The sequence below is a fragment of the Plectropomus leopardus genome, chromosome 3 (assembly GCF_026936395.1).
Source record: "Plectropomus leopardus strain MGB_pleo_1.0 chromosome 3, ASM2693639v1, whole genome shotgun sequence".
Classification (NCBI taxonomy): Eukaryota; Metazoa; Chordata; class Actinopteri; order Perciformes; family Serranidae; genus Plectropomus; species Plectropomus leopardus.
In genome coordinates this window covers 29,859,802-29,873,632 of record NC_142178.1, presented here as the reverse complement: position 1 = coordinate 29,873,632, position 13,831 = coordinate 29,859,802, and the positions used below count along the sequence as shown (strand labels likewise).

Here is a 13,831-nt window from a genome sequence, read left to right as displayed (position 1 = left end):
GCTTTGTGTTGAAGCAACAGGCGGTAAAGCGCACTGGGAAGAGAGCCTGAAAAAGTATGCTAAAAATATCTTCCCTCCAGCTCCACCGGACACTCACTGCATCTCTCTGTTGTTATTTTGTCACTTTTGGACAGCAGACGGGCGCCTGGATACCTTTACGCGCGGCTGTGTAGATTACTCGTGAAGAGGTTGATGCAAAAGGAAAGAGGGCGGTCAAAGTGTGACGGTAAACAGCGTGCCTTTCTCTGGCAACGGTCTCACTCCCAGCGCCTCTTAGACTGCGTCTCGCACGTGTAAATGTATTGTTCGTCCGCAGCTCCCGGCGCAGGACACGCATGCTTGAAAAGACCTCCGCGCACTTGATGCCCGCTTTGGTGATGCCATGCCCCGGAACCACAGCGGAGACGAAGGCGGCACCGGGCTCTGGATGAGGACGTCGCCGGGGCACCGTACCGAGGGCTACGGCTTGAAAGATGTGGAGTCCGGACGAAGGATGATGAACAACGCGGGAGACGGTTTGCTGTCAGCTTCCACCGCAGCAGGAGCAGCAGGTGCTGGCGGCTCCGAGAGCCTGAGGGGGAAGCAGGGAGCCCGGCTCAGCCTGCTGGGGAAGCCGCTCATATACAGCGCGCAGAGCGGCCGGAGAAACGTGCGCTACCGGCGGCTCCAAAACTACCTGTACAACGTGCTTGAGAGACCGAGAGCCTGGGCGTTCATCTACCACGCGTTTGTGTAAGTTTATCTTCATCATTTGCGTGTGGGATAGTGTGTTGTGGAGCTTTGGAGTTGCACACCTGTTGATGCTGCAGAACACAAACATTGAATCCAACAAGCTGCTTGAATCTTCTGTCACTTTTGTATACGATAGGTGACATGTGGTTAAACAGTAAATGCAGAGATCATCCTACCACAGCAGGATTACCTTCTCATTAGAGACAGTTTCAAAGCTTACAAAGAAAATCCTGTTTCTGCTGTGAAATCCACGTACAGGTGTTATGATATAAAGATTATGATTATGATTATTTATACATTGTATTCCTTGATGACTGCACATTAGTCTTAACTTTGCAGTGCACCTTAAATTTTAGACTTGATCCTTAAAACCTAAACAAATTGGCTACATTTCTTTCAAAACATGGGAAGAAGGTAATCAGCAACTAAGTAAGAAATGTCCCAAAATTGGCAAGAAATGAGTACAAAGTACAAGAAAAATATTTGAAAAATAGTAAAACAAAACAAAAACGAAAAAAAGAACCCCAAACACAAAAAAAGCAAAAAAAAAAAGGAAAGAAAAGAAACAGCTTGTAAAGTTGTAAGGTTTTTTTTTTTTTTTTTTTTTAAAAAATTTTAAATCTGAAAGTATCATAATTATACATAGTCCCCCCCCCCTTTTTTTTCTTAGAAATTCCTTACCAAGTTGCACTTTGCCTTTTTTCCCACGTTTTTTGAAATAAATCACACTGATTTGCTTACGTTTGAATGTTTTAAATACTTGTGAAAGCAGCACAAGAAATGTGATGTTGATCCAGGTTTCAAAGGGTTAACTGGGTTACAGTTGCAGATTCACAATGAATATGTAGTGAACACCCTCCACTAGGGTTTTTTGGACTTCTGCATTTTTGAGGCCCTCGGCAGTTAAGCAAGTTTCACATTTACACAGTTAAAAACAAACTCAGAGTCTGTTGGCTCTCCAAGGTCAAGAGTTGGGAACATCTTCAGCCTTCCTGTCTGCTCGCCATCATTCTTGGCCTCCCCACCAGCTGCATTTGATTTCCCGCGCGCGACTTGTTGTGGCATCATGAACGGTCTCTTGAGAGGAAGGAAGTTGAGACACATGCAGACTGTAGAGCACCATCTTTTATTTTGGTGTGTGGGTGGTGTGTGTGTGTGTGCGTGCATGCAGCCGGAGGAGTGGTTGGAACTAGAAGAGGGGTGGTGGCGCACTGAGCTGCTTGAAATTGCACTTTGCCCAAACAGCTCATGAAACTGATAACTTTTTCTTTTTAAAGCATCCTTGAAGCAGCTTGTGTATCAGATGTTGCACAGGACTACACTTAGAGTTTATGTGCCTGATATGTGCACTGTGTGTCATTTTATGTGTGTTATGTTCAGTGATGTTCAGGTAAGACACTTTTGAAATTGGATTTTTTGTGGAATTCACTGTAATTCTATTCAGGTTTAGTGCAAATGAATACACAGGGTATTAAAATGCCAGAATTAGGAGGTTAATTTTCATCTGTAGTCCCATAACCAAGGTGTTACACAAGGCTTCCTAAAATACCACAAAGCAAACTATCAAAGAAATGGGTCACACTGTTTGAAAGACTACTTTAAACTCACCAACAAAGGAAATATATAAAAAACAAACAAAACAAAATAAAAAAGGGAAACATATGCAATTTAAGTACTAGAAAGCAATATTCAGTTTTTAAAAATCACTAGAAGTGGTCGTGACATATATACATATAGAATGGTATTGCAAAACTAGCAGGACATGTAAAAAACAGCTTAAAATAAGAGATTATTGCTGACGTGTTGATATTAATCTTCCATTTTTTAAATTGGTTACTCAGGGCTCCTTAGGTCATAAAAAACTAGAAAAGTCACGAAATTTCACAATCACATTTTTCAGGCCTGGAAAAGTCATGAAAATACTGGGGAAAAAATCCTTGAAAATTTTGGAAATATCATGGAATTTTGTATTGTGCATTTATCTCCAATGGATAACCTTTCACATGATGTAACAAAACATCAAATTTCTTGTTTGAAGTTTTCGTAGTATCATAGCTCTAATATGCGTCGATGTGTGACATCGTTTTGTTGACCGTTACGTATGTTTCTTCATTTTCTCTCGTGTACCGTCTCTCCCGTCATGTGTGCCAGCACAAATTATGTGTGAAGACAGTATGAATCATGTATGTTTGAAAAATGGTGGACAAATGATGTGAGAAAAAAAACAAGTATTACGGGTCCTTGAAAAGTCATGGAAACGTTATGAAATTTTGTCTATGGTTACTGAAAGATTTATAGGTATTAATTTACGTTTCAGTCTCATGAGTCTGTGACAGACCAGGCTGACTGGCTAGAAGCACCTTTGCACATCGGGATAGTACAATCTCCTCGCGCAATGAACCGTGTAGTAACACTATTAATGTTAGTACTTTTGCTGATGTAGGCTACAGGTGGTGGTGGGGCTTAAGTCATGGGTAACATTACTGCATAATAGCTTTTTGCAGGCCTGTTGCGAAGGGAACAGTAAGTTTATTCACTATATTCAAACAACATATTTGTACCAAGAACTCTAACAACTGTCCACTTGTCTCCTTAATGTAGCAGTTTATAAATACACCAACAGAGGACAGTTGAAAGATGAAAGCGGATGACACAACTCAGCTAATAAACTACAACAGCATCCTCCATTCAAGACGTGCTCCCTTAAAGGTTAGCACTGATCACAAAGTTTGCTTTTAGTGAGCGTTGCTAATTTGTGAGTCAAAGTTCACCACAGTTGAATTCCTGTCAGCGATATGGGCAGATTTATTTTTAGTGAATCCACCGATTGCAATAGCTGAAATTGAATGTTGCTGTTTTAACTGCTGGACTGTGTGTAACCAGGCTTCACTCCAACAAGTCATTCCAATCAGCCCAGTTTGCACAGGAACTGGACAAATTGAATTATTTGCATTGACCGAATTAGAGGAGCTGGTATTTCTGGCCAGTCAGGGTCCAGTATTTGCACGAGGAGTTTGTTTTACATCCAAGATTTTCATCTGATAAACAGTCCTTTATCCAAACTGCTCTGCATAATGGATAACATTTTCTTATCTACAGCTGTAACCTACATTCAGGAACATGGTTGTTTATCATATACTATAAATATGGGTATCCTTCAGCGTTTTACACAATGTCCTTTTGCTGCTATAGCAGCCCAGTGACCAGAGTAAATGTTGGCATTCTGCAAACCACAGATATGTTACATTTGTACATTATTATGTAGCAGATACTTTTTACCTTTGTGTTTCTTTGTGTTTCAATAACACTGTGGTTAATGTATGCTTAGGCACAAAAACTCTTGTTTATGATTAAGAAAACATCATGTTTTGGCTTAAATACCTATTTTTTTGGCACAGTCGTGGCTAGAAATACAGCGATGTCTGGGTAAGAAAAAAATAGCATTTTGTGAGAAAATCCCATCTTGGGACACATCGAAAACAATTACTTTTTGTGCACTGTAGAATTTGACGGGTTGATTTTACTTTCAAAAAATCTAGGTAACGGATTGCCTTGAAAAATGTATGTATGTGTATATATATATATATATATATATATATACTTCTGGCAACGGGGCTGGAATTTACTGATTTATCGTCTTTCCATTATATCTACTGTCATGTCGTAATTCCTTACAGTGGAGGATTACATTTATTGTGTTTCAGACATCAATTCACTCCCTGTGCTTTATGAGGTGTGTCCGGTCTTGGTGGTCAGAGAGGTTTTGTAACGACTATGTTGTCATCTGGCTCAATGATGGCTTTCCTGATCCTTTTTTATTATGGCCATAACTCAAAGAGATTCCATTGAAATTGCAGTTTGGTCTACTACTTTAGCTAAAAGATTGAGTCAAAAAATGCTAATTTGCATATCTTATGAAACTGTTGACTCATGCACACCCACGAGGATTCTTGGACTCACTCTCTCCTCACATGAGCGCTCATGAACGTTAGGAATGCACAGTCGGGTGACCGGGAAGTTGGTGAAAGATTTCTTTCATCCCTGTGGCAGCGAGCTTGAACTGGAGAAATGGAGGTAGTGAACTCCTTCTCAGGCCTTTGCTCTCTCTCCTCTGATGAATGCCGCTATGATGGTCAGTGGCCTTGAAAGTGGCTCTGGTCTGCTGATATGACAATTGTTGCAGTTGAGAGCTTTGCTGTCTCAGCGTTTAGCTACAAGATGAGATGTTTAGCGATATGTTTAACTGGCAGCTGATGGCAAACTCGCTGTGGTTCACATTTCCTGATATAAGTAGGATATTTATCGTTGTGTTAAACCAGCTTTCTGTAAATGGAGTGCTCAAGAACTTCTGTTTAGGAGCTACTTTGCACAAAGGAAACTAAAATCTACTGAGATGAGGGTTCCCACAGTCATGGAAAACCTGGTAAAGTCATGTAGTATCACAATCACATTTTCCAGGTCTGGAAAAGTCAAGGAGTTAGTTAAAATCATTGAAAGTTTTGAAAAAGTCATGGAAATTCATTTTTTTGTGTCATGAAAATTGTTGCAGTAATCTTTCGTGGATAATGTACATAATGGCCAATTTATTTTTTGTAGCTGACGACGTAATATGTGTCCTGTGTGAAGACATTTTGTTAACAATCATGTACATTTTTTTACATTTCTTTTACGGATGGTGTTTTTCTCTACGTTGCCCAGGATGATAATGTTGCCATGGTTCCTTCGTCAAAAAGCTTGTGGGATTTTTCTATTGGATTATTGCAGAAAGTAAGCTCTGTGGCAAACAAATGTTTATGACATTTACACATTTTGCATATGATAATCATGATAATAATCATAATCGCCAGAAGTAAAACACTGTAAGGTTAAAATGAAATACACAACAGCTGCGTCGCCACCCCTACAAGGTTGTAAAGCCATGTTTGGTGCGTTTCGGCATGGTGACATTCTGTTGTCTCATTTAGCCACTTGTTAGCAACCGTTTGTTTTAAAAATACATAAAAGCTTTAAAGTTTGCAGTTGGGGTATATACTGATTTACAGATATTTACCCCCCCCCATATGTAACCTCCCAAGTGTTAAATGCAGTGAAACAGGTGGTAAAAAAATGTTTAAAAACCTGTTTTATTATGCTGCCTTGTTTGCTTTTGCCACAGGCCGTCCCTGATACCCACATTACATGAAAACTTTACTGCTGTTGCTACACGATTGATATCCGATACTAGAATATCCCTGAGGACATTAGCAAATTTGCATTGTCTCAGTTAAGAAGAAATGGCTGTTTTTCTCTCCTGCTGAGCTGCTTTGAGATGTAAAAATGATTTTTTACATAAAACTCGAGCCAACTGTATCTTTAAATGCTCTGTCATTATTTCAGTGTGAGGGCATGAGGATAATAATCATGAGAGGTAGGCTGACAATCAGGAAGATAAACTGTGCAATCAAGAATAGCAGTTCTTTGATTTTCTGAAAAATTATGAACTTAATATTTTTTGAAATATTATGTAAGCATTGATTTATTGTTTCATAACCAAGGTTCTTAGCACATTGTCTCTTCTGCTGCTTTACTGGTTTTGAACTTTTACATGTCTTGCATACGTGAGAGCCAAGATTTGCTTTCCATGGAACAAATGCAAAACACTCCTTTACCTTTTGTCACCAGGGTGCAGGTAAAAAATTATTACAAAAAAAAAACTTGTGCGTTTCTCTGTTGTATAGTTCAGTTTGTATCCGAATACTAAGAGACTGTAACGATTTTTAAACCTGCAATTAGGTAATTTTTGGCCACTTGGGGGCACATTAAACAAGCTGTGTACACAGCATTAGCATATCATCACTTTTTAAGATGATATGTTAGTTAAACCAAACAGTTAGCAAACAGTTCATTCAGCAGTTACAGAGGACGGCGGTTTTATTTGTGTAGCTGCAACAGAGAGATTAATTTTCTATTTTAGTGGTGACATCATAGTGTTCAACATCCAATCACAGTGCTCGATGAAGAAGATAAAGACTTGATTGATTTTATACGGTTGTTTTTAAAAGAAAATATAAGAAAGAGCTGCAGAATGAAATGCAATGTCTCTACTGAAGGTTCGTCACTATCAGAGACCAATTTCTTATTGCCATTTGAAAGAGTGCTACTGTAAATAGTAAATTTTTAAAATACACCCCTTTCCTGCAACTCTCCCCGCTCTGTCCTAAACTTCTCTCATAAGACGACCATGTAAAATACACAACTGTTTTTGGTGGCACAATCCTGGCTGGAAATGCAGCAATGTCACAATTTCACAGCAATAAAACAATTGCTTTTTTTAAGGACCATCCCTGGTGAAAAAAATGCTATCTGTCTCCAAAAAACACCCAGTTCTGGTGGCTAAAAAGCAGCTGGAAACACAGTGATGATTTGCTGTTTTTGTTGGGTTTCGAATTGCTGAGGTGTCATGCCATCCACCATTGATATTGATGTTCATTGATTTGATGATAAAGTCAGCTGATATACTACATCACTTTAGCAACTTTGATATGATATGTATGAAACTTACAAATATAACGTGTTAGTGGTTTGCAGAAATGTACAATGCCATCATTACTTCTGGTGACTGGGCTGCTCCTCGTCCTTTTTTTTAGTCAATCAAAGCTTCTGTGGTTAAAGTCCTCCTGTGTTGAAAATACAACAGTGTCATTTCTTCCTCTTGTTTGTCTGTGTGTTCACATGCTTCCTCATGAGGATCACTGTTATTGATACTAATTTGGCTGAGCTGTTCTGCCTGAGCAGTTGAGGCACTGTTTGGATAACTCGCACAAGTTCAATTTCACCTTCCACTGCTTTCAGGAGGCAATAAAAAAAGGCATGCTCCTTCCTTATCTGCCTCGTCTGAGCTGACACATTAGGAGCAGGTCAGAGGAGCCAATAGGAGCCTGTCCTTGCAGCATCCAGCTATCGTCTGCTTGACATGCTCACACAGTGCATCCACATTGGCTTCGATGCTTTAAATCTTTATCTAGATCTTTAAAAAAGCAGAGCAGGAGAATCATTTGAAAATGGTCAAATAACCAGAGAATAATATTAAGAAAACTATGGTTCTGTTTATTATGATTATATATTTAAAATTAGGTAATAGTAATATCTACATTATTATTAATTTGTATTTATAATTTTATTTTAGCAAATTAATTATTTATTTTTGGGCTTATTTCGGTCATTTTCTTATAAGTTTTTACTACTTTCTTGCTATTTTTCAGGTCATTACTTGTTAAGTTGCTCATTGCCTATGAGAATAAAGAAGAAAAAAGAATTTTAAAGAAATCAAGACAATTTGCCCAGGTTTCAAAGGGTTAAGTGATATTTCACCATCCGCTTTGTTCCACTTTCTAACACAAGGTGAAATTGCTTCTTAAAATTTGTAACACAAAGAACTTAACAAAATCAGAGTGAACTGTTTTGTGTGTGTCAGCTGCATAATAGTGTTAGATTTTCAAAATAAAAGCCAGTTGTGATGTAACTTTTATAGTAGGTACTGATATCTTGCTCATATGTGCCCTGTAACTCCTGGCTTTTGCCTTTACATATGTACTGTACGGCTATAGCATACATGTATATTTTTATCCTCTCCCTATGTGTGACAGCAGCAGCACTGAGCCAGTCCTTGTGCTGAGCTGTGTTGCGCCCAGGGTCCCAGCCTGCCCTCCTTCCTGCTCGCGCGCACACATACACAGTGCTGCCATTCATCTCACCTCTGGATTAACAAGCTCTTATCCTCACAAGTATGTTCAGGGGCAGGAAAGTGTGGGGGAAAAGGATACAGTGTTCCTCCACCTCAGGTTTCTGAAATGGCACGCTGAGCTATCGAGGGGCACCAAGTGGTGACATGAACTCGCTGCTCTCACTTGTTAAATATCTATCATTCGGTTTATTGTTAGGAATACTTGAATTTATAGACCGCAGTAAAGGATGCTGGCTCATCCTGAAAGCTGTGTTTGATAGGCAGTGCTGGGTACTTGAGGCCAACAGACACAATAAAATGTTTAGTAGACATCTGAATGACTAATCAGACGCTGCTTGAATCCCAGAGCTGTTATGTATTAAAGTTTGAGCTATTGTTTACGGTCCAGCCATTGAAATTCTGTCACTTAGAAATATCTGTTTTTCTGTGAGTCCGGTCTTCATTATCTCTTTGAGGAGCTTATGCCCTCTGGTGTAAAATAAGTCTCAGCACTGCTGCAGATGCAACTCTGAAAGCCCTTTTCGTATATGCTGGCGTACATATGCATGTCAGTGTCTAAATCACTATCCCCTTTAATGGCCAAGTAAGTCAGTACACATATGTGGAATTTGACTCCATTTTTTGTGCCAGATGTACAAACACAAAAATAGAATCACAGTTTAAACAGGGAAAACAAAGGTGAACATAAACAATTGACCACTATGTACAGATGTACAGATATAAATACATTTATATATATATAATCTCTATATAATTGGGATATGAAAAAAGTTACATATTTTAAAAGAGCAATTTAAACCTGTTAATATATGCAAGAAAGGATATATAGGAGTAGCCCAAAATTACTGTGAGATTTAATGCTGCATTCACATGCTCCTCGGATGGCCCCAGTATCCAAGTTGGGAAGTCGTTCCTGAGCTTTTAGTCTTAGTCTGGAAGCTACAAAGAAGATGTGTTATATTTTATTAGCCAGAGCATTTGAAGGTGCAGTGTGTAAAAGGATGATATATTAGCAGAAATGTAATAGAGTCTAATTTAAATATGTTTATTTAGTTTATAATTACCTAAAAATTAAAAATTAGAATATCTGGAGCACCCAGTGGCTCACTGGTGGAGTTTGGCGACCCTGCGACCCTTTGCTGCATGTCGTCCACTTCTCTCCCACTGTCCTATCTTATATAGTCAACTAATGAGTCGTTTATATTTTCATAGGGAGCATGTCCCCCAGAATGGAAAAAACTGGAGCCCTCACAACAAGCAACTTCAGAAAAAAAACAGCTTTTTTTGGTCATGTGACACTGTTATATTCAGTGTTTTTACCTGTTTAAATCACTAGGTCTGTTTGTTTTCTCTGGCAATAATTTGGCTCCTGGTAAAAACTTCCTGAACGTCTGGATAAGAAAAAAGTGAGCACATATTAGATGCTGCTGGACTAACAGCCTGTTTGCAACCTGCCTAACAGCATGGGAAAAACACTGATTTGCAACGTGAAACTGATTTATTCAGTGTTTTGCTGCTGTTAATCACTGGATCCATTTGTTTTGGAGAGGCAGAGACCTCTGCAGATTAATCACTTCTCAGTAAAAGCTCCTGAACAATGAACACTGAATTAAGTCAGACGAGAAGTTTCAGTTTGCTGTAATCTGGAATTCTCATCGTTAGATGCCACCGAAGCCCCCTGAGTGTTAGAGACTGCTCTTTCAAAGAGCAGTTGATAACAGTTTGGCGCTTTATATAACAAAGTTATTTGGTCCCAGACTTCTTGCTGCAACGGTGCATGCCTAAAACTTGGCCCCTAAAATATGGAACTGACTCATGCTAATAAATAACTTTTCAAACTAATCTAGGTCACTCTATGGCCACAACTTATGGTTACAACCAAACAGGCTACCATAGTTTCAAATTACCGTAAAACTTTAAATAAAAACCTAGTCCCAATTAAACGCCCAGTCCCTTTCACTAGCCTGGTTAGCTTGGCAAGATTCTCTACCATTCAATTCAGTTACTTTTGCTGAGAAAACATTATTATTAAGTAAACAAGAGAGACACAAAACAAGAGATTAGTAGATGTAGAAGACTTTTTTCAGAAAAGCTAAGGAAAAATGTTCAGTGAACTATATTATTAATTATTAGGATTATATTTAAAATTATTGTACAAAATTACGATATTTTTTAAAGCATTTTTCCCCAGGTTATTTCTTGCTTTGGTTTTTGTTTTGTTTTACTTTCTTGTTTTGTTTTAGTTTGTTTGGATTTTTTGTCAAATATTCAGTTAATTTCTTGTACTTTTAACCTCACTTTACCTTTTTCCCATGTTTTTGAATAAAATAAAACCAATTTTCCCAGGTTTCAAAGGGTTAAGTAAATAATTTGTATCTCCATCTTTGTTGAGCAACTTTTTTATTTTGTTGTTTTTTTTTTAAGAAATTAAAAGCCCATTTCATATAGACACCTGTCCTGAATATAAGCCTGATGTGTAATTTGTAAACAAATAATAGCCAGAGCTAATACTTGAAGTTTTAGGGAACACGTGAGCAAAAACATGACACGCAATTATGACGTCAACTCTGCACTTTGGCAGTCGTCTCTGTGACTCGAGGGGGGCGTCCGCGTGAATTTTCCCATTTTGGAACTCATTTTTACGCGATTTTTTTCGACATCGCGTAAATGCAGGGTTAACACTACATTTGTCCATCAAAAATAAAACCAAGTGATGCTTCTTGCTGCTAACAGACAAGCGCAGCGACGCTCAGTTACCTCCGGCAGGTGTGCTGCGGTTAGCCGCCGGGAATGGACGGCCTGACGCTGGGTGATTTACTGGTGAATTTACGGAGAGGAGGATGAAGTTGTCGGAGGATAAAACTACCGAAGGCTTGTTGCAAGGAGCTTGCAAGCTTGCTTTGCTTCCTGGACTACTCCAGAAGTGCAGCTGCAGGTTAAGGTAAGAGAACCACCTGAGCTGTCATCTTTGTTAGCACGTGTTCTTCGGACTTGTGCAGGTAGCCTGTGGTGTTTATCTGGCATCTGTTTGCTAAAACCTGTCAATGTCCAGGTCTGCAAGATGATCGAGGTTATGTGGATGTATCATGTGATAAGTCGATAACATAAGTATCGTGACAGGTGTTGTTGCACGTGGATTGAGGAACAGGATTTTGCATTCATCTACTGCATATATTCTGAAGGTGTGTGACCCATACGGGCGTTTTGCGTCAGCACATAGACGGGGCCCACTGTCACCTTTGAGAGTGTGACTCAGTGGAAAGAGAAGCTTCTTATAAACAGACGGTTCACTTCAGTACAAGTGTTGATGAGAAACTGGCTGGTTTCATGAGTGCAATGAAGACATGAAGCAGAGGCGTGATGTCTTTGTCCAGATAGGGCTTGACACTGTGTCAGAGGAACAGCAATGGAAATCAACGTTTTTGTCCACCTGCCAATGTGACTGTTGTTTTCCAAACTGCACCAGCCACTCGATAAATAAACAGTGGCTTTTTGGCCCAGTGAAGCAAATATGGCAGCCACCAGCATTTGGCTGTTGCTTGTATCTAACCCTGGTGAGGAACAGAACCTGTGTACAGATGGTTTTAGGAATTGCATTTGCATGACTGTTTGTGGTGTAAACTTGTGACAGCTTGACAAAAAGTGAAAGTCTGATTCAGATGTGGAAGGGCAGAGTAAATGTGTTTATTATAAACTGTTTCTGTGGAAGTTGATGCTTTTAATTGTGTTTGTGTCATGTTGTATAATGTCATTCTGTGTTTGGGAATGAAGTAATGTGCTTTTGGCATTAAAAAAAACCTACTTCTTAACTGTATATTTTATATTGCTGACTGCAGTTTTTGTTGCGGTGACATCATAAATTTAAATATGAAGTTCCTCCTTTTAGCTGTTTTCCCTTCGTGTCACTACAGTGTGATAAGAAACTACTGTTGTGGCTGATTGTTGGTGGTTGCAGGCCTTCTCGAAAAACTCTTCCCCTTAATGGTTTTAAGGATGCGTCCACATCCCAAATGTTAGAGTCAGTTACCAAACAGCAGCTTTACACAAACATTTGACTTCTGGCAAAAAACCATAAAATATTAGTCTTGATACATTTTCTGTCTCAGCCAAGTAATAAGTAACATCAAACTGCTCTTCATAGTGCACTTACTTATATCCATTGAAGCCAATAGATGCATGAAATCAATTTAAAAATTGTAACTAGGAAAACACAGTGATATCCTTAAAAGATGAGTCTTAGGAAAAAAAGCAAACATGAAAGGCCAGAACCAACAATATCATAGTACTACTACTACAAATAATAATAACTTTTTTCCCTCGCTTTTAAAAAGATAATTACTAGAATCTACTACTTTCTTCTAATTTGTGGGATGTTGCCCCCCCCCCCCGATTTTGAAAGAAATCAAATCAGTTTTCCTCAGAGCGATCAAAGGTTTGAATACTTGTGAAAGGTGTCTGAATGCAGTGTAAGAGAAGTGATGTTTATCCAGGTTTCAAAGGGTTAAATAGGGCCCTCTGTGTGCCAGTCTCAGCAGCAGGACAGTGTGTGTGGGAGTGAGTCAGAATAAACTACAATGTGTGTGTTCATCGAACTGAAGGAACGTGTCAGTGCAACAGTGCAGCTTATTGATGTGTTTTTATTAATTTTGGAAAACAATGGAGCTCGATGGCACTGAGGGATAAGATACTGTATGAGGCTTCGGTTACACACACGCATATTTGAGGGATCGATGTGTAGAAATTAGATCCTTGAGCTGTGAAGATGTGTTCAGCAATAATCTCTTTAGTCCTTCACATTAAGTGGTCACACTGTCAAACTTTCATTTTTACCAAGTCACAACCGGACTTCTTGTTCTTAATATTTTTTGTTATTTTAAACAAATTCAGATTTCCAGTCATGAATAAATCCAGCCAATCACGTGCGTATTGTGTCAGTGTATGTATATGCAAATCACTGTGCCTGAGGACGGGGCCCAGCTGATGGGGATTGCCTGCTGTGGTCTCATGTTTCAGTCCTGCGTTTACTCAGAGGGAGTTTCCCTCACTCTGCTTTCAGAGATGGCCTTTCTGTAAACACAGAGACAAGGCCTTGGCACAGGGCACGCCTGCACACATGCATTGTGGGTGTTCCAGCTAAGAGAAACATCATTTACCTAAACAGCACCTGTTGCCTCCTATGACAGGCGGACGCGCTTTAACGCCTCCCACACGAGCAGGCAGGGGGATATCAGAGGTTATTCACTTGTAGCAAAACGAGACTCATTTTGCTGCTTTTTATGTATCTGTTCTTCCAAATATGATATTTGTCCCAAGACCAACCAGTAGACATCATTAGGGACTGTACTTCATTTATTAGAGGAGAGGGGCGGTTTAGGT

The 13,831-nt window shown here is 39.3% G+C and overlaps 1 protein-coding gene across 4 annotated transcripts in view; it reads left to right on the top strand.

The window, feature by feature from the left end:
- The window catches only part of kcnq5b (potassium voltage-gated channel, KQT-like subfamily, member 5b), a 163,501-nt gene continuing 149,670 nt past the window's right edge, over positions 1-13,831 (top strand). For 3 of the 4 annotated variants that reach the window (XM_088072614.1, XM_088072624.1, XM_088072629.1), the window contains exon 1: positions 1-732. In XM_088072614.1, coding sequence (XP_087928740.1) covers positions 383-732 — 350 coding nt within the window. In that variant the 5' untranslated portion in view covers positions 1-382. Of the gene's footprint in view, positions 733-9,856; positions 11,397-13,831 lie in introns of those variants that run through there. The other variant, XM_088072618.1, reaches the window with a different exon arrangement.